Source organism: Microtus pennsylvanicus, chromosome 2, assembly GCF_037038515.1.
Source record: "Microtus pennsylvanicus isolate mMicPen1 chromosome 2, mMicPen1.hap1, whole genome shotgun sequence".
Lineage (NCBI taxonomy): Eukaryota > Metazoa > Chordata > Mammalia > Rodentia > Cricetidae > Microtus > Microtus pennsylvanicus.
In genome coordinates this window covers 139,506,225-139,527,266 of record NC_134580.1, presented here as the reverse complement: position 1 = coordinate 139,527,266, position 21,042 = coordinate 139,506,225, and the positions used below count along the sequence as shown (strand labels likewise).

The window sequence follows — 21,042 nt, the reverse complement described above, 5'->3', positions numbered from 1 at the left end:
CACACACTTATATGTGATACATATACAGCATTTCTGTAGCTGAAAAGAAAGGAATAACACGTTGTTCTTCACAACTGTTCATTGTACACGAGAACTGATTACAGTTTGACCTTTGATTTCAGCAACCTGTGGAAGAGAGAGAGAGAGAGAGAGAGAGAGAGAGAGAGAGAGAGAGAGAGATCAGAAGGAGTAGGGAGAGATTTGGAGCAGCGAGACATTTATTGTAGAGGAGAAGGATGTGTTCTTTTGGAGATGCCAGCAAGGAGAGAAGGTTAGCTAGATGTTACTCAACCTCTCTGAGGTAGCAGGTTTTACACCCCAGCCTTTGACTCTCAAGTCTTACTTATAAATAGAATGATAGAGAATTAATTTAGTTAAAGCTACCTTTTGTGGCAGCGGCAGAGCCAGTGCCTACAGGAACAGAATCCCTTTTCAGGCCACTGCCAGAAAAGCTGATAATGCAGAGTTGCGACTGCTGTTTGACATAGCAGTAGATTAAGGCACAATCAATTACTTGAAGATAAAACAGCAATTGGTTAGTAAGGAAGGATTGCCATCAGGTTCTTTTTACAAATCCAGAATTACTCTAACTCCAAAGTCAGGGGGAGACACAACAACAAAAAAGAGAAAATTATAAACCAACTTCCTTGGCCAAGCTGCCAAACTGTATTCTAAACGTACATTTAAAAAAATAGTTTTTAATGTTTATCTTATGTGTGTGAATGTTTTGCCTGGTTGTATATATGTGCACCACGTGTGTACCTGGTGCCCACAGAGGTCAGAAGAGAGCATCAGAGCCCTTGAACTGGAGTTGCAGACAGTCGTGAGCTGCTATGTGGCTGCTGGGATCTGATCACAGGTCCTCTTCAAGAGTAGCAAGTGATCTTAACTGTGAAGACATCTCTCCAGTCCCCTAGCTATGCATGTTTATACCCATTGATTTGTACTGCTCTCAGCTTGAGTAGAAGAAGCCTCTTTTTGCAGTAGGTGGTGGTTAAATGCAGAGACCCCAGCTGTTGACAATGGCAAGAGTAAGTGGCAATCAGAACTCAGCCATGGATAGAATGTCTTTAACAAGCTCCTGCCCTACCTCCAACCCCATATCCAAGCCTCAGGGAGCAGTGTGGTAGAGGGGGGCAGGGTAGATTGTGGGTGTGCTGTAAAAGGCAAACTTTGGGAGGTTATGTGAGTGTTAACACACACAGACACACTGTACCTGTGGTTACCCACGCAAGACCATCACAAGCTCAAGCTACTCAAACATTCTAACATGAAGCAGGAACTGACTCCTGCTGTCTCACCCCCAGCTGAGGAGCTCATGACAGTTGATGGCTCCCGAGGGAGGGAAAGCCACTTTTCTAAGTGTGGTAAGTGGGTTTGGGTAGTTTACCTATGCCCCAGTGGATGACCCCATACAGGGGCACATAAGGGCAGAACTAATTAGAATTTGTACATCATTGACAAAACTCAGAGAATTTGGGCAGAGATGGAAGATCTGCTTGGGGTGTAAAAAAGGAGAGAAGATGGAATGGATACAGCTCATATATGCGAGAACGAGAACCAAGCACAGGTTATTCTAATTATCCTTGCTCACACACCATAACGAGATAAGAACCTACTGATGATATACAGGTGCAATACATTGCACACATGTATAAAGGTCTTTAAGATGTGCAGCATTTCAATTAGACAAGAATACATTTTTTTAAATCTTTGAAAGTTTGCTCATGAGCTTGCGTGTAGGGGTTGTAGACTCAAACATAGCTTTTTGGAAGCTGGAGGACAGCTTCTGGGTCTCTCCCAGCTTGTGTGAAGTAGTGGCTTGTATCTTTTAAGTTTTCTAGTGATTTGGTGGAGTCTGTGTGGCACTTTCTTCGTGAGATTTTCACATGATCCGAGAAGCCATGGCACTGAGCCACTTACTTGATGATCCATCACTTGGGGTTTATCCAGCTCTGTCAATCAGAGTCCCCCTCCACACCATGAGCCTCTCTGCAGCTGTCTCCCATGACTAGAGCGCTCCCATGACACCTGCTCCCAGCTGCTCCTCATCAGTCCCCTGCCCGCACCCCCAGGACTCAGAGGAAGTAGAACTCTACCTTCCTGGGAAGTCACATGACACCATTTTTGCTTTGTTTTATTGGTCAGAGCAGGGCAACCTAGCTTCAGTGAAGGGGCTTCGACCCCACTCATGGGTAAGAGGCACATGGGACAATGCTGATTCCCTGCTTCAAGACTGCCATGCTGTCTTGTACCATTTCTTCCTTCACCTGATTTCCTCCTCTGTTCCTCTTCAGTTCCTCTTTGCTTCCTCCTGTCTCACCCATAATATTTGATTTGGGGGTTCTAGCAGACACTGTGAAACTGTATCTTTAATACAACCCCATGGTAAATGCAGATTTACCATGAAGGGGGCTCCAGCTGTCAATCCCAAAGATCTGAAGAGAAATACCACTGTCCCAAATCATCATGGCTAAATGAATTAAAGCAAGCAGTTAATTAAAACAAGCTTTTTAAATTTATGTATAGGGCTGCCTTCCCCTAAGGTGGGGCTCAAGAGATCAACATTGAACATGGGGGAGATAAGGTGTTTATAGCTCATGGATAAGGGGTTTCCAAATGGGGGTTTGGTGGGAAAACTAGGTGTGGTTATAGGGGGAGAACACAAGCCTAACAATTTAGTCATAATGGCCTCCTGAACCAAGACATGATTGCAAGGTGGTCATAGCAACCTTTTGAAAGAAAGGTGGGATTGCAAGATGGTTATAAACAACTGTATGAAGCAAAGATATGGTTATTGCTTCCTGGAATAGGCAGTACAGAACCATTCGTAGTTAAGGTTACAGGTGGGGCATAGCCTAAGCCTTGAGAAACAGAAGTTTAATCATAAACGTAATGGACGCAGGCTGGCTCATCACAGCATCAGGGTCCTCCCTTGAGCAGACCGAATGATTATGGAAACGACCCTGGCTGTTGTGCTTCCATGGTTAAATGACGGTGCTATCTAAGATGTTCTAACTGCTGTCAGTCAACTTGTCCTCCTCCACCCTGACGTCACTTCTTCTGGGTCAGGTGGCATTAGAACAGATGCCAGCATCTTGAGCATCCACACAGAAGGAAGTGAAGTTAGGGACATATTTAGTTGGGGATTAGTGATATAGGCTTAGTGTAGTAAGTGCTCCTGGCATAACTAGCTGCAAGGACTAATCCCATTGCATACTGTCGAGCTCCTTTGAACTGAGGCATGAGGTTAGAGGTTTGACTCTGGAGCTCACATCCCTGACTCTGGAGAGATGTGGAAGGAGGCAACTTTTTCAACATATTGAGCCAGAAAAACACATGCCTGAAAGTTTCTAGGAATATGGGGAAAAAAATGTTTGAAATAGAAAACAAGACACTCGAGTCAGCCAGATAGCTCAGCAGGTAAAAAGTGCTGATTGTCAACCCTAAAACATCCGGTTCAATTTCTGGGACACACGAGGAGCTGTGTCAGCGAGACCTGACTCCTGAGTGTTGCCACACGTCTGCCACGGCACAGCCCCCCACCAAGTGAAGCAACAATTATTTAAAAGGGAAACAAATCTCCCCACGTTACACACTGTGTGTGTGTGTGTGTTTTTTGCTGGGGACAGAAGCCAGTCCCTCAAAAATGCTAGACTCTACCAGCGAGTTGTGCCTGCAGCCAGAAAAAGGTGTTTTTCAATGAAACTAACTACTACTATTTTTATTATTGCTTATGTGTATGATGTGTATGTAACTGTGTGTGTGAGAGAGTGTGTAACAGAGTGTAAATGAAAGTGGACATCAGAAGATGATGCTCTGGCGCTGATTTCTCAGCCTGCTGTGTGGGTGTTACAGGGATTGAACTCACACTGTCTGCCAGGCTTGCACAACAAACACCTTTATCCCTGGCAAGGACTTTCACCCCCAAGGAACCATCTCGTAAACACTCCATAAGTCAGTTCTAACGGAAGCTTGGTTGGGAGTTCTTCACAGGTAAGAGCAGAGTGAAGAGACCGCAGAGATGGCTCAGGGTTGAGAGCATGTGCTTCTCTTATGAAGGACTCAAGTGTCATAACGAGCACCCACTTTCGATGGCGCATCGTCACTAGGACCCCAGCTACACACACACACACACACACACACACACACACACACACACACACACACACAATCTAAATCTTTAAAACGTTTGTGGTGAACTCTGTTCTGACTTGAGATATTTTCTCCTCTATTTCCAAGCATTTTTCAAATGAGCCTCCAGTAAGGGGTGCTGTCTCTTCTCTTTCTCAGTTCTGTAGCACTACAGGATAGATACATTTCCCCTGATCCACAATTGTCATGATTTTCACACTTCTTCTCTTTTTGCTGTTAGTAGAAGATTCATAACCTGTTGTGATGTGGGATTTTCCTCTGTATGCTGATTACCATTAGTGAATAAAGAAACTGCTTTGGACCTTTAGCAGGGCAGAACTTAGGTAAGCAGGGAAGACAGAACTGAATGCTGGAAGAAAGAAGAGCAGAGTTAGAGAGAAGCCATGGAGTCCTGCCAGAGACTGATGTCGGAACTTTAGCCGGTAAGCAACAGCCATGTGGTGACACACAGATTAATAGAAATGGGTTAAATTAATATGTAAGAGTTAGCCAATAAGAAGCTAGAGCTAATGGCCAAGCAGTGTTTAAATAATATGGTTTCTGTGTGATTATTTCAGTTCTGAGCGGCCAGGACATACAAGCAGACCCCGTACAACACAGTTGTTATCTGAGAATTTATACAGAGGACCAAGACCAGATGGGGATAACATATTGAGTCCTCTGAACAGACAGGGACATCTGAACACAGAGAGCTGTGAACAGATGTGAACATCTGCATACAGAGGGCTGTGAACAGATGTGAACATCTGCATACAGAGGGCTGTGACAAACGTGAACATCTGCACAGAGGGCTGTGACAGACGTGAACATCTGCATACAGAGGGTTGTGAACAGATGTGAACATCTGCATACAGAGGGCTGTGAACAGATGTGAACATCTGCACAGAGGGCTGTGACAGACTTGAACATCTGCACAGAGGGCTGTGACAGACGTGAACATCTGCATACAGAGGGTTGTGAACAGATGTGAACATCTGCATACAGAGGGCTGTGAACAGATGTGAACATCTGCACAGAGGGCTGTGACAGACTTGAACATCTGCACAGAGGGCTGTGACAGACGTGAACATCTGCATACAGAGGGTTGTGAACAGACGTGAACATCTGCATAGAGGGCTGTGACAAACGTGAACATCTGCACAGAGGGCTGTGACAAACGTGAACATCTGCACAGAGAGCTGTGACAGACGTGAACATCTGCATACAGAGGGCTGTGAACAGATGTGAACATCTGCACAGAGGGCTGTGACAGACGTGAACATCTGCACAGAGGGCTGTGACAGACGTGAACATCTGCATACAGAGGGCTGTGAACTGACGTGAAGATCTGCATACAGAGGACTGTGAACAGATATGAACACCTGCAGACAACAGAGGAGTTATTCAGACTCTGAAACATCAAAACTCGCATGATCTTTTTATTAGGAGGAACTAGAGTCTTCATAGGAATAAACGAGAGCCCCGGAGGTTGAGGTCACAGGGTCTTACACTGAGAAGGGGTCACAAGGCTTAAGGGCATTACGTTTGAAGAGACGCTGGCGTGAGGGAAAAAGAATAAGCCAAATCTGCAGTTCTGTTGTGGAAGCAGCCAGAATCTTAGTGGCTAAGACTTGAGTGCTGTCAGCCAATCTAGAGTATCCTTGGACTCACAGAAGGAAGTCTCAAATTGCCAAGACCAGAAGCTTCCTGCAGCTCAACATTGTCATATCCAGGGAGACAGATCTGTAAGACACAAGGGTAAGGATGGAGATGCTGGGCTTCAGTCACCGTAGGAACCAGATCCTTCAGCAAATGGAAAGGGATGGGAAGATTTTCACATCCCCGGGCAAGCAGGGAAACCAGAAGTGATGTGTGTGCCGGGCCCAGCTCGCGCCTTCTAATTTATACCACTTTATACCTGTTAACTCAGTGTGGTGACCACGGCAGCTCACATGCTCCTCCTCTGAGTTGGGTCAGGTGCTCCCTGCTCCTGTGTCCTTTCTTTTCCCACTGCTCCCCTCAGACTTGCAGGCTTCCCTTTGCCCACTGCCTCCCTCCTATCCTCTCTTTCCCAGGTCCTTCCATTTGCACCTCCAGGACTTCCCTGGCCTTGGAAAGAACTGATGCTCAGATTGCTGTTTAACTTTTGTGGAAATGCAATTGGGGACATTTAGCACTTACGTCATTTTTTACAGATGGATTTGCAGATACTTTCACTTCGGAAGTTGTTATGGTTCCCCATGCAACCACTATAGATGAATTCAGTACAGCGCCCAGTTTCTTTATTATAATACCAGCGTGGAACACGAAACATGCAGGGGCCAATATTCTTTGGCAGACTGCAAAAATCTGTGGGGAAAAAATGGAAGACAGATATTTGGATGCCTGTCTCCTCAGGAACAACCCCGCCCCCTTCCTCTATCCACTGCTTTCTTTGTCTAGCTCAGAGCTGTGCTTCCGGTTCCCTGGGAATCTGACCGGTCTCTTCAGCCTCTCTGATCTTCTTTTTCTCAGCTGCAGGATAACAACACAAAGAACCACCTTGCTGGTCGGGACACGACCGTACCAGGAGCAGACGTGGCCAGTGTGTCTCCTCAGCATCTGAATGATGACTGCTTGATGACTTGGCCTCATACACGGCAAGGATGGCTGTCTCTTTCCTTTCTGCCAGGAATGGCCACCATCTAAGTAAAAATATCTCCAGTCCACTAGACGTCAGAGAAGCTGATGCACTGGCTCAGAACAGTTATCTTCCAACCCCAAAGTCCATACATCCAGCTCCACAGCTTCTCTCTTTTGCTGCTCTTAACGCTCATCCTTTCAAACTGTCCTTAAAAGTCAGCCTACTCCCCAGTCTCCGCACCTTCACACCTGCTCAATGCCCGAGTTGTTCTGGCTAACAAGGCACACTCCTATTCATTCTTCAAAACCCTTCCAGTACCCCGGTGTGGTGGCATTTGCCTGATGTCCCAGCACTTGGGAAGCGGAGGCAGGAGGATTGCAGCGATTTCAAGGTTGCCCTGAGCTATATGGAATCACGCCTGCAATATCTAAACATTCCCAGCATCATTGCCTTTCTGATGTCTCCTGGGTCCATGCTTTACCCCTTGATTTTAATGCATCTGTTTTATGTCGTTGATGATGATTTATTGTGGTTTTATCCATATTTTCTGACTGCAGTAAAACTGAGTTCTTCATGAACAAATACTGTACCTTAGCCCTGTATAGCCGTTCTGAGCAGATCTTTGGCAAGAAATGGATGTTTCAGGAATATTCTCAGAAATAAAAAAAAAACAAAGGAAAGAAGGAAGGATGGATGGAAAGAAGGAAGGATGGAAGAAAAGAAAGAAGGAAGAAAGGAAGGAAGGAAGGAAGAAAGGAAGAAATAAAAAAGGAAGGTAAGAGAGAAAGATCCCAAACTTAAGCACTTAATGAACAACTGATTTCACCACTGAAAAATTCCATTACAATCACACAAGTTTAGCTATTAAAGTGCTGGCCGTGGGTCTTAGCCTTTGACACATGTTGACATTTCCTCTGGTGTGGCAGTCCTCTTTCTGTTCTCATTGTGCAGGTAGAGGGCCTGAGACTTGGAGTGATGAAGCCACTCCCTGATGTCACACACCAGTGAGGGAGTTAAGTGTAGATTAATCACCAGATATGGTGGTGCATGCTTAGAACCCCAGACACCCAAAGGCTAAGGTAGGAAGATGTCAAGGTTGAGGTCAGCCTTAATTCCCTGATTCAGGAACCAGAACCTGAGTAGACCACAGTCGGGGGTTAGGATCACAGGGAGGAGGATCACGGGAGTGCTCATCCTCAACCATCTCCACCTTCTCCACCTCCCAGTGTTTCCAAGCCTGATTACATGCCTCCTAGCACAGAGTTTTTTCATGAGCACTAGCTGGCGTCTGTGTTTGCCTGCACACTACCCATCCTTCAGATTCCAAGTCCATATGGCTTTCCCAGGAAAAGCTTTGGTGGCCTCATTTAGGAGCCCACCTGGGTGTCACGGGCACCCGTAAATATTTGCTGATAGAATAATGGGCGAGTAGTTTTGAGGGTCTTGTCTGGAGCTCCAGGATGTGAGCAGAGAGAAAAGAGTATAGGAGGCTAACGCGATGAGGGGAGGCGTCCTGGGTTTTATGTTAGTCTGAGACCTGGACAAACAAGCCCAGAAACTCCCGACACCTGTCTCAATTTATGAACAGCCAGACGTGTTTTTGCTGTTTGATGAGACTTTGGTAGCTACTTGCATCTCAGAACAGCACCTGAGAGTAGCTAAGGGGTCACATGACTCAGTAACAATATGCCTCATATAAAAGGGCTAACTGAGGTTCAAAATGGAAAGGCCAGGTCTAGATAAAGATCTCACTAAGATCACTTACTACCCCTTCAGAAGACCTGGTCTCAGTTCCCATTACCCACATGGCAGCTCACAACTATTTATATCACCAGTTCCAGGGGCTATGATGCCCTCTTCTTTCCTCTAGAGGCACTGTAAGCATTTGGTGGGCTTACATCATACATTGAGCCAAAATGTTCACTAACAAAAAGTAATCTTTCTTTAAAAAGAAAAGGGATGTTGTTTCCTTCAAAAACTGAAATGGAAGGAAAATGAAAAAGCACAGCCTCTCTCTGTCCATCACTGTCAAAATCTGTACCAATCAGATGTCAAGATAATCGTGGTCAAACTCTAACCCTCAGCGGTCTAGGAGCCGACACGGCAGTACCAGCATTGGAAGGCAGGAGGGGTGACCCAGAGGTCATGGCAGTACCAGCATAGAAAGGAAGGAGTGGAACACAGAAGGCATGGCAGTGCCAAAATAGGAGGGTACAAGCAACCGACAGTTACCGTCTCTGGGGTCCATACATATTTTTTCACAGACAAACTGGCAGCACTTTTGCCCCCGTGGACAGTGTCCGTGCTGTGAACATTCGTCTGTACTTACATCTGTACACTTCGTTTTGTATCTTGGGCACATTCCTGTAGGAAAAGAAGAAGATGTAGTCCCCTGAGGAGTTGAAGGAGATATTGTTCTCCCTTCCTAGTTCCAGAGTGTCACTGCAGAGTGAGGAAGCTTGTTGGCCCCTCACCTGTCACTAGGAGAGGCAACCCTCAGGGGCTCAGGTTTTCACAGCACTAGCCCCATCGCCCCCTGCAGCAACTCAGCACCTAATCCCCAGAACCTTCCCCAGCCCTCTCTCCACCCCTACAGGATTCCCCAGAGAGGGACCTGCTCCTTTGGGACTGTTCTGATCATTTGGTTTTGGCCTTCGTTGGCCCCTGTAGCTCAGTGTTTGCCTAGATTGTCATCCTGAAGGCGAATGGATCAAAGTTTGAAAAGCCTTGGTCAAGATGCCTGGGCTAAAAGAACAGTGATGAATACTGATAAAGGTCTTCCAGTGATTAATATTGATAAAGTGTCCCATGGAGCGAGCAGAGGCGTCCAGAGCATGCGAGGCTCTGTGGACTTGTGCAGGCCACACAGCTCTCAAGGAGTGGACCCGGAATTTGCTCCTGTCACACGGCCTCCTGATCACTCACTTCCCTCACGACCTTCAAGTGCTCAGTGTGTTTTAGCTGGTAAGGAGGAAATCTCCCTGCTTCACCATCTGAAGGACTGGAGGCTGTTCTTCAGCACACAGGTAAGGTCCTGTGAATACAGGAAAGCTTTGGGGAGCTGCATGGGCAGGCGAGGCAGCTGCTGTGGTGCTGCTAGGGAGAGGCTCATCCTAAGTGGAGATCCTTTTGTCTACTTAATTCCCAATGTCCATTCAATGCACACCAGTCCTGAAGTGCATGAAGAATTCCTTATAAAGATAGAGAGTCAGCTGTCACAGACAGAGACCCCTGTGTGACCCAGGGCACCTCTCCAGGATGACGGGGAAACAGTGACCCCAAACATCTCACTCCCACTAGAGTCTGGGACTGGGGTGGGGAAATCCTCTCATCTGCAGTGTGTTTTGTTCTTTGACCCCATCAAGGTACTTCTCTCCATATTAAGAACTGTACCCCAGTACTTACTGAGAAAGGACCCCTCTGCCAGCTCAGGTTCCTGGATGCCCCACAAGAAGATGAAGAGGACCAGGAATGGCAGAAGTTCCCAGAGTCTCATCCTAAGAAGCAGTTGTCTGGACAGAGCAATTAAGCTGGGTGGAACTGGTCAGTGGCTCCGGCTTCTGCTCTGAGGCTCTGTGCCCCAACCGTCAAGGAAGCAACTCTGGACATGAGCCAGTCATGTTCACTTCCGGAGGCCATCCGTGGCCTAGCTGTCTCCACAGTAACACTGTGGAGGAAAGGCCTCTGACTCTCTGGTCTGGACCACTGCAAGCTGAGGTCTCTGGCTCTCTGGCCTACTAGGGAGAGGGTGCACTTGCTTGGAGTCTCCTAGAATCTCTTAGCAAAGTTATGTAATTCCAGAACCTTCCTTTTTCCAGGGGTAAATTGGTGTTTGGGAATATCCTAGCCCCTTTTCTCTTTGATTCCTCACTTCTTCAATGCTTTCTTTCTTTCTTTTTCTTTTCTTTTCTTTCTTTCTTTCTTTTTTTCTTTTGGTTTTTAGAGACAGGCTTTTTTCTGTTGCTTTTGGAGCCTTGAAGCCTGTCCTGGAACTAGCTGTTGTAGACCATGCTGGCTCTAATTCACAGAGATCTGCCTGCCTCTGCCTCCAGAGTGCTGGGATTAAAGGTGTATGCCACCACCGCCTAGCAATGCTTTCTTTCTTTTGCCTCCTTTCTCCCATCATTCCTTTTCCCTCCAAATACTCCTCTCTCCACCCCTATCTCTTTTGAGATAGGATCCCATCTATCCCAGGCTGGTCTCAAACTTGGAATGAAGTAGATGATTTCTGCTCCTTTTGCATCCATCTCCCCAGTGCTGGGATTACAGACCTTCCTCACGTCCCCCGTTTACGTGGGACTGGGCTGGGGCTGGGGGCTTCAGGCATGCTAGGCCAGCATTAGATCAATCGAGCTGCATCCTGCCTTGGCTGCATCTTGTCTCCCTCTGGCCTAATTATCTGTGGTTTTGCCCTGTATGTCCTTTTTCTCCTTTTCAATGACTCTGCCCGAGTCTCTGTCTCCTTCCCTTTCAGTGTCCCACCTTGTCCTAGCTGGCCTTGAATTTGTAATCCTCCTGCCTTCTGAGTATCTGTTATTACAGCCCTGAGCCATGATGCCCAACTCCTCCCCTGGGTATGCCTTCTATGTGGAGTAATGCAGTACTGTGTGTGAAGCTGGGGACGGGTCAGAAGGCAGTCTCCAGGGATGCTCTTCCTCTTCCACCGTGCTTGAGGTAGTCTCCTCACAGTTTGTTGCTGTACCGTGTATTCTGGGGCAGCTTGCCCATCAGGCTCTAGGGTATTTGCTTTTTACTGGTCTCACTGTGGTAGAGCTGGCTTTAACAGTTGCTTGCATTGTTCCAACTTCCCATGGGTCTGGGGTCTTCACCTTAGGTCCCCATGGCGAGTGCTCTCCCTGCTACCTTCTGACTCCATTTCCGCAGGTATGTCTTCCACAGATACCAGGCAAAGAAAGTCTAGTCAGTTTTAAGATCTTTGTGCCTTATGGGGATCACTGTTAATAATACGTGCTGTAGGCTTCCAAGTTGCCAAGGAAATAGATCTGATGTTCTCACTACAAACATTGATATCTGAGCCAAGGTTGTGTTATCTTGAATTGTCCCACGATGTACACTCCTCACATTCCATTCTACTCCATAAAAGGCATAATCGTCATTTGCCCAGTAAAATTTAAAACCAAAAGGGTAACGTGTAAGATGCTCCGGAAGAGCGAGGTCACAATTAAATATGAAAGCAAATGCTGAGAAGTGAGGACTCTTAGGAAAAGAAATGGGGGGAAGAAAAAGAAAGGTGAACTACATCTAATTAAAACCATGCATAAGGACAATATTATCCAAAACACCGAAAGTTAATATATGGAAACTGCCTGAAGGCCTTAAAAAGTTTTTAAGTTTATTGGTGGCACTCCAGACACATTCTTTTACTTGGAATCCTAATTCTAGGCTGGACAGCTAAAATCACAGTGGCATACCATAGGCTGTCCCTGAGTGAGAGAAACCCTGAAACCCTTAGCCTTTATTCTCACTCTCTTTTCTAGTCCCCACACTGTGCATGTGTGTGTGTGTGTGTTCATGTGTGTGCACATGTTGGTAGTCAGAGGACAACCTTGGGTGTTATTCCTCAGGCGACACCCACCTTTATTTATTTATTTATTTTGAGCGAGTCTTTCTTTGATGTGTAACTCACCAAGTAGGCTACACTAACTGGCCAGGCTGCCCCGGGATTCCCGGTATCTTCCTTCCAAGGTCTGGGGTTACGATATGTACCACATTCCTGACTCCCACCCCCACCATGCGTTCTGAAGATTGAACCTTGCATTCAGGCTCACACAGCAGTCCTTTATCCCTTGAGAGTTCTTGGCGATTCTTACCCATTTTGTCTTTGCTTTGTTCCCACTAACCACATCCTCAGGGGAAGAACTTTGAATTGTCCTTTTGTTTGGAACTGGAATTCCCATAACTGAGTGGCATAAGAGAAGTAGAGACACGGTTTTTTGTTTGTTTGTTTTTTTGTTTGTTTCTTTTGGTTATTGCTTTGTTCTGTTTCTTTGGTTTTGTCCGTGGCATCAAAACATCCCCTTTTCCCTTCCCTCTCCTCTTCACTGTTTCTGGAATGTGTTTGCCTGGAGTAAGTGACACATCACTGGGTCTTTTCATGTTGAAAAAAGAAAAGCACCTGTAGGAGGGAGGTGCTGGCTCAGTGGGTAAAGGTACTTACCCAAGTTCTGCCTCTAGAACTCACAGTGGCAGAAGAGAACAGACCCCCCAAATTGTCCTCTGGCTGCACATGTGCTTGACACCCGCCGACACACATGTGCCCAACACACACACACACACACACACACATTTTAAAGATACATATGAGACATGAAGAAGCATGATGAAACTGGAGCTTCGAAGGGGGACTGTCTGCTTGTCAAATTGTCTAGATGAATCATAAGATCCCAGAGTTGTATGGAGCTAGAAAGAATGAGAAGAATCTCTTTGTTAACCCAAGGTCATTTGGGACTTGTGTCTGTGTGTGTGTTTAATCTATGCACGTGTATCTGCGTGCGTGTTTATGTACATGTCCCTGTGCTATTCAGAGGCACCAGGATGCTCTACTGCCTGCCCAGGTCTCCAGACAACCTCATGTTCTCTATTCCTTTCATCAGTGGAACAAAGCAAAGGCCCTGAAATGTGTCTGAAGTTGCTTCAGACATGAGCATAGGAAAGCCACCTGGCAACGATTCCAAACAAAGCTCTGTGATGATTCAAGTGTGACCTGTTACCCAGGAGCGAGACAGTGGGAAAGTGACCAAAAGGACCCAGCTGCAGCCCTGTGGCCAAGTATGGGGTGCCACAGAGGATCCTGAGGTGACTGTCCCAGGCCTGTCTCACTCGCAACCCTCCAACAGACCCCTTCTCGCTTCTGGCTCTGTTTTCTCATCCATGAAGTAAGTGGGGCTGGGAACCCTCTCTGCATGGCTTGCGCTTCCCTCCAGATGTGCCTAACTCAGGCCCCTGTTCTTTGCTTACACAGGAATCTTCCCCTCCATGGCTCCACCAGCTTCTGGAGGAGTGGGGCTCTTGTGTTGCTTCTCTTCCTCTTCTTGGAGCAGACTTCCGCATCATACACTGCCAAAATCAAACGTGTGTCCTTCTTCCTGGGAAGTGCTCTTGGGGACTGAGGGCTGGAGTGAGGCAAAGGCTGGCGTTGGTTGACAATGGTTGGATTCAGGGTGCCAGAGAGCTATCTCTGTTTACCACTCTATGGCTTCCTGCAACTGTTTACCCCAAATTATTTCCCTAGCTTTCCTCAATATGTGTCATCGAGTTTTCAAAACTTAATTATTCATTAGGCATGAGCCCGAAAAGAGAGGGCCACAGAGGATGTCATCTTAATAGTGGAGGTGAACCATGGCAGGAGGCCAGGTGTCACTCTGAGGAAGAGGCTGCAAAGAGAGAGGGGGTGGGGGTGGGAAGAGATTTAAGAAACAGAATTGGCCCAAATCTTAAATGGATCAGAATCTGGGGTTTGGGGGAGTATTTGTGTTTCACAACTGAGTTGTTCATGTGTTGAAGGTCAAGCCGGGAAACAGAGTGCAGGGTGCTCTTTAAGCCCGCCAAACACTGGTTCTGTGTACACACATGGAAGCGAAAGGCTCTTGAGAACCACTTGAGTAGCTTTTCCTCAGATGACTGGAAACAAGGTCTTCAGTTCAGAATAGAGAGTGGGCCTGGGGGAAGATGCCAGAACCAGTCAGACCAGGAGAATGGACATGCTAAGCCAGAAAGAGTTGAGGAAGTTGAAGAGACAACTGAGACCAGGACATGTGCAAGAGCCCTTGGGTGCGTGCACAGAAGGTGAGTGACTCAGAAGAGCCATCCAGGAGGAAGGGGAGCTCAGAACGACTGGATGACGAAAGGGGAAGAACGTCCAAAGGCAAGGCTCCTCTTTCTGCCATGCAGTCCGTCCTCTGAGCAACCTTCCCTGCAGACTGTGGCGCCAGAGGCAGGGGACACAAGCATTAACATCATCAGGTCACAAGGCAGTAACTCGTTCATTTAAGACAGATGGCTTTGTCTCCACCTAGTTACATGCCTTGGACTCCAAGATGGCTTTCTTCAGTTACTCGAGCACAAACTCCTGATTCAGCTCCACTGGAAGGAAACAAGGGTGGGGAGACAGCTGTGCCTGAGTACAAGCAAGGGAAGAACTGAGGGTCGGGGTAGATGACAAAGGGCTGAGATCTTCACAGCTCCCCTTTGCCGTGGAGGAAAGGAGCCATAGTGTTCAAGGATGTGAACCTAGGTCTTTCTTTCTTGCAGAGAAAGTGGGCGAGTGCCCCAGCAAGCGGTTGGAATGCGGAAGTAGGGTTCCAAACCCTTGTACAACAGACTTCAACTGTGAGGCACATTTCAAGTGTTGTTCTTTCTCCTGTGGGAATTTATGCATAGATCCTTATGAAGGTACTGGCATCCAGGTGGGAGGCAGAAAACTAGCCAAACAATCCTTTCAGATGGCAGGACCATACGCCAGTGTTTAAGCCTTTCTCATTCTGTAATTTAACTCTTTGCATTCAAGTACAAGTCAGGCGTCCAGGTGTAGTGGTTACCAAGTCATTAGTACTGATGCTAGACTTCTTTTGTAGGACCCTCAATCATTCACCCATCACTAGTGCCTTTTCTACGTCCACCATGCGTTAAAGCTATTGTTTGTAAAAAGTCAAACTTCATGCTAATTGTTTTTTGAGAAACGAAGCATCCATCAACCCAGAGACTCATTCATTCATTCCATAATTTTACAAAGATCTCATTGATATATTAAGATAGGAGCCAGGTTTGGTGGCACATGCCTTTAATTTGAGCACTTGGGAGGCAAAGGCAGGTGGAGCTCTTTGAATTACACAACAGTCTGGTCTACACAGAGAGACTTTGTCTCAAAAGGGAAAAATAAATGAACATATGTATGTATGTATGTATGTACATACATATATATATACACACACATACACACATATATGTATACACACAATATATATATATAAAAAGATAATTTTGCCTCTCCATATCTCAAAATTGAAATTACACAGGGGACATGAAGAGAGGGGACCTGTGCACCTACTGAGTGGAAGTGTTTAATAACCCACGCTCTCTGTTAACTCAAAGCCTTATGAGATCAACTTTTGCTTTTTTTTTTTTGGCCTAAGATTACCATGAATACACTTGCTGAACAAGTTGTGTTTATTGCTCATGACCGTCATGGAGCATGTTCGTCATAGAGTCATGAGGCATCTGTCTCAGTAAAGATCTGTTTGACTCCATCAGAGGATTTGGGCTTGGATTGGGTGGTTCACAGAGGGCTAGAGAAGTGAGGGTTAGCCTTACATCAGATATTGTCCAAAGATGGGTTCATTCTATGACTGAGCATCTATGGCTCTTATCTCTAAATAGTGGTTCTTATCTCTAAAGGGGGCATTTAGAATGAGGATAACTTATCCTCTCAAAGCTCAAGACATTCAGGAAGGCGGATCTGCTCCAGTGTGGTTTTGTAATGTCCTCTATAAGAAATTGGCAATGCTCAGAAGAAGAGCCAGGACAAGAAATCTTTTTAGAAAGATTTGCTTATATTTCATGTGTGTGGTTGTCTTGCCTGCATGTATGTATAGATACCATGTTTTCCTGGTGCCTGCCGAGGTCAGAAGAGGTTACCAGATCCCCTGGAACTGGAGGAATAAACAATTGTGAGCCCCATGTGGGTGCTATGAATCATGCCTATGTCTTATAAAAAGAAAATTTAGTTGAAAGCTCTCGCTGTGCTTGCAGAACATGCCATGTTCAATTTCAGGAGATCTGTCTCCCTCTTCTGGCTTCAGAGGCTACTGCACACATGGTACCTAACCATACCAGAGCACAGAACACACATATACACAAAATTAAGTTGGGGGTGGGATTAAAAGAAAAACTGTTACTGCTACATTTGCTTATTTTTATTTTGGGGGAGGCTGCAATGTCATGTTTGTGGAAATCAGCAGACAACGTGTGCGAGTCGGTTCCTCCCTGGAGATCAACTTAGGTCATCAGGGTTAGTACCAGGCAAATGCCCTAACTGGCCAAGCCCACCTCCTTCATCCACCTACATCTTTTTTCTCACCGACTTTTTCTATGAGCAGAGCAGTAAAACTAGGGATTATGATGAGGGCTTGTGGCTGGAGCCTGACCTCCTCTTTTCATGCCCACGTTTTACACTCTTGCTTTCTTCCTCACCTCAGAACCCTGCATGTTACCCTCAGACGCAGGGGGCTGCCATGACTATCAGACTCGCTGGTATTTTGACTCTGAGAAGCATTATTGCAGACCTTTTACATACAGTGGATGTCATGGGAATTCCAACAACTTCCTCAGCAAGATGGACTGCAAGAATGCCTGCATGTTAATTGGTAAGAGCCATGTCCCTAGTAACCTGAGGTCCTCGCTTAACTACTAACATTATACCAGTCTAGCTATAGAGCGTCAGGCTGTGAGGCTAATCTGCCTTAGATCCAAGCCAAGGCTCTTTCGCATTCTGTAAGAGGCCTTCATGAGTTTTGGCTGAGATATAAAATGAAGACGGCAACAGAATTTACACGATGGAGTTGTCGTGACCAGAAACAGATGACATAAGAATTGTGAGTCTGGAAATGAGGGCAAGTAAGTAGATAGGAGGCCTCCAGAAGCCAGGCCACGCCTTGAAGTGTTCCTGTTGGCTGCCCCTTCTCCCCAATCACTTTGGCAGGCATACACAGGGAAGTCTTGTGCTCAGAGAATGACAAGGGGAAGGCGTGGTCCTTCCTGCTCTGAGCCACCTCCTATCAGAAGAGGTGACTTTCCAAACGGTCTCTATTTTAATGTCTCCCACCCACCTAGGCTTCCATTGTCTACACGTAAACGCTTAGACTCCTTGGACTCACTACCAAAGCTCTCTAGCTTCCAAGTAGCATTGAGTAATCTCAGGAGTCCAGCCTCTTCCCCTCTTTTGAGCAATCAGGCACCTGCCTCGGGTTTTCTCTGTCCAAATGTGGTTTTCATACCATTCTCCTGAACACTCTAATTCTCCTTGGCCCTTACAAGGGCTTAAACTGCTTTTTCCACTCTCATGTTTTCACTCCACCTACCCATGACTTCTCTATTCTTGAAGTCTTCCCCAACCCCGCAAAATGAGACAACACGCAAAACTTGCTCATAAACATTGGCCTGTGGAACCTGAAGTTCAAGTCTAACTCTTTGGAGGAAGATGGCTTTTCACACCAATCTGCTGAGCATCATCCTGAGGAAGCAGAATAGACATAGACAGGTCTGTTCCAAAATCCCAGGGTGTAGCTGTAGACCTGGGAGAGTGAGGCAGAGGTAAATTCTGCAGATTTGCTCCTCAGTGCCATGATCAGTACCAATTATGTTGGGAGCCAGTGTGCTGTGGGGTTTATGTATTAAATAATGTGGATTAAAATCTTACTTCCCTCTGTCCACTGCAAGTTTCTTTGTCTTCTTGATTCTGGAAGAGCAATTGGCTTGCTGAATTGTTGATAGGATTTTGTGCCAACAGAGATATAAAAGGCATGGCTTTCTTGGTCTTTCTGGTGTGGCAACTGCGGATCTTCCAAATGTATGTGTCCACCTTGGAAGAGATATGATCGACTTATTGGCACTGTATTTCTAAAGTTTTCTGAGTCAGGTTGACAAATATTCTGTTGTCAACACTTTGTTTTGTTTGTTTGTTCTCACTCTGTAGCCCAGGCTAGCTGGGAACTTGTGGCAAGTCTTCTGCCTCAGTCATGCAAGTGTTGGTGTTATAGGTCTGAGCCACCGTACTTGGCTCCATCACCAACACTGCAGATGAGAAAACAGAGTTAGAACAATCCACTTAGCTGCCTAGTGATGGATGGATGGTTGGGGTGGAGCTGAAGTTTTAACTTAATTTCTTAGCCTCTGAACAGCAAAACCAAATTTATGACCTGACTCCTAGAAGCTTGGACCATATGTTCCCCTTTCCAGAAGGCTCGAGAATGCAGAGATGTTCTCAACCCACAGGTGATGACCCCCTTGGAGTTGCATATCCTGTATTTACATTGCATATCTTAACAGTAGCAAAATTACAGTTATGAAGCAGTAGCCAAATAATTTTATGGTTGGAGGTCACCTACCACACCATGAGGAACTATATAAAAGGGTCACAGCATTAGGAAGGTTGAGAATCACTGCTATAAAGAACCATGGAGTCATGGACTCGAAGGACATTGGGCAATATCTTTGTGAGTCAAATACATGCGCCAGAGCCAGGTATAGTGTCTTATAGTCCTAGGATGTACAATGTAGAGGAAGAAGGATTAATAGTTCAAGGATGGGAACTAGAGAGATGGTTCAGTGGTTGAGAACACTGACTGCTCTTCCAGAAAACCAGGTTCAGTTCCCAGCATCCACATGGCAGCTCACAAGTGTCTGTAACTCCAAGATCTGACATCCTCACTCAGGCATATACGTGCTGGCAAAACACTGATACACATAAAATAATAATAATAATAAAGAGTTCAAGAGTGGCCTTGACTACACAGTGAGTTCAAGACCAGCTTGCACTACATGTGACCTTGTCTCAAAACATTAAAAGTGAAACAGATGCAAGAAGAAATATATATACTTTTAAATTTCAAGTCTGAATCTGACCTGAGAAAAAGAAAGAAAGGAAAGAAGAAAGGAAAAAGGAAGGAAGGAATGGAGTCCTTTTATGCTACCCAGGGAGGTACGCACGGGGTTTTCTCTCCCCACTCCAAAGGGAATCTTTCTCACAATGTCTGGAGCCCTTGACAGCCCAACAAGGAGGAGAGAAGATGTCCTTACAGCCACTGCAGCAGGAACTCCATCTACCAGAGGCAAAGTGACGGTGTTTACATCGCAAATCTGAAGACGGCAGCTTTGTGACAATTTTCACATCATTTCCTCTCTTTCTCAGAGACTCTGAGCTCACTGAGTGGCAGGACTGGGGCTTTGTGGTGGGGGGCTTCAGACACTAAGCCCACTGTATTGCATGGAACACCCTATGTCTTTGTTCCTCCTACTGGAGATGGTCAGGGCAAGCTGAAGCAAGATATAGGAAGTAAGACCCGCAAGGAGCAGGAGGAGCTTGCTGCAGGTCAGTGGGATGCTGGGGTGCTGTCAAGCTCACCTTGTCTCTCCTTGCAGTGAAGAAGGGACAGTGCCCACTCTTCCCTTTCCAAATGAGGATGGAGTGCCCGCCCTCCTGCAAGAACGACATGGACTGCCTGGAGAAGGAGAAGTGCTGTGAGTCCAGGTGTGGCTTCATTTGTGCCAGGGCCTGGCTAGGTAAGGACTGGCAGCCAGCCTCCCAGGGTCTACTAGGCATAGGCATGGATACCATGGTACCCCATGGAACAGGGGAGGGAAGCTCCTCAGAGAACAAACTCGACGTAGTCTGGGGTGGCCTGGATCTCACTAAAGAATCAAGCCAGGCTTAAACTTAACCATCTTCCTGCCTCAGCCTCCTGAGTTTTACACCAGCATCTGCCTGGGACGTGGAGAAGTCCCTTGGATTTCAGATGCCTCTTGCCCTAATCTTTGATATCTCAGGGGACTTAAAAAGAAAGAAAAGGAAAGGAAAAAAAAAAGCCCAGCAGGGCTCTCGTGTCAACCTCTTGACCTCTGGATCCTTGTACCGTTCTTCAAAACCTCTCATGAGTGCAATTATTCTGTTTTTCCTCCTCCCAAAAAATTTATTCTGAGTCCTCATCCTTCAGTGACTGTGAGTTGATGGTCCAGCGACAGGTGTGAGCATGTATCTGCATGCGCGCGCGCGCACACACACACACACATACACACACACACACACACACACACACACACACACCCCTCCATTGGGTGCATTACCCTTATAAACCTGTATTCTGTGGGAGGGGAAGCGTGTAAACGCCTCTGAAGCAGATGCTGCCCCCGGCTTCTAACCTGAGGAGCGGTTAAGTCACAGCTCAGCAGAATGGCAGGAGCCGGTGGCTTCGGCTGACTTCACCGGTCCTGCCTTTCTGCAAGGCTTGGAGCACTGTAGTCTTCAATCCCCTTTGTTGATAAGATAAGGGGTTCTGGGTTCTTCTGAGACTCCTTCCCCCACTATCACTCTGGGACTGTGTAACTCAAGTCTATTTATTGTGCGGGGAGGGGAGGTCTTATCCATTTACACAATTGCACAAGGCCTTTCTTGATCTTCAGGTCATTATTCAGGGTTGACACTGCCTCTTGTTAACCGTAGAGGAAAGAGAAGAGGTTTAGTTAGGATAAAACCTGGACTGAGGGGACCTGTG

General features: G+C 46.4%; 1 protein-coding gene across 1 annotated transcript in view; it reads left to right on the top strand.

Moving 5' to 3' along the window:
• The window catches only part of Wfdc8 (WAP four-disulfide core domain 8), a 43,160-nt gene that overhangs the window by 21,629 nt on the left and 489 nt on the right, over positions 1-21,042 (top strand). The window contains 6 exon segments of the mRNA XM_075962866.1: positions 13,522-13,571; positions 13,573-13,653; positions 13,717-13,849; positions 15,029-15,169; positions 16,972-17,139; positions 19,913-20,053. Of these exon segments, the coding sequence (XP_075818981.1) occupies positions 13,522-13,571; positions 13,573-13,653; positions 13,717-13,849; positions 15,029-15,169; positions 16,972-17,139; positions 19,913-20,053 (714 nt within the window).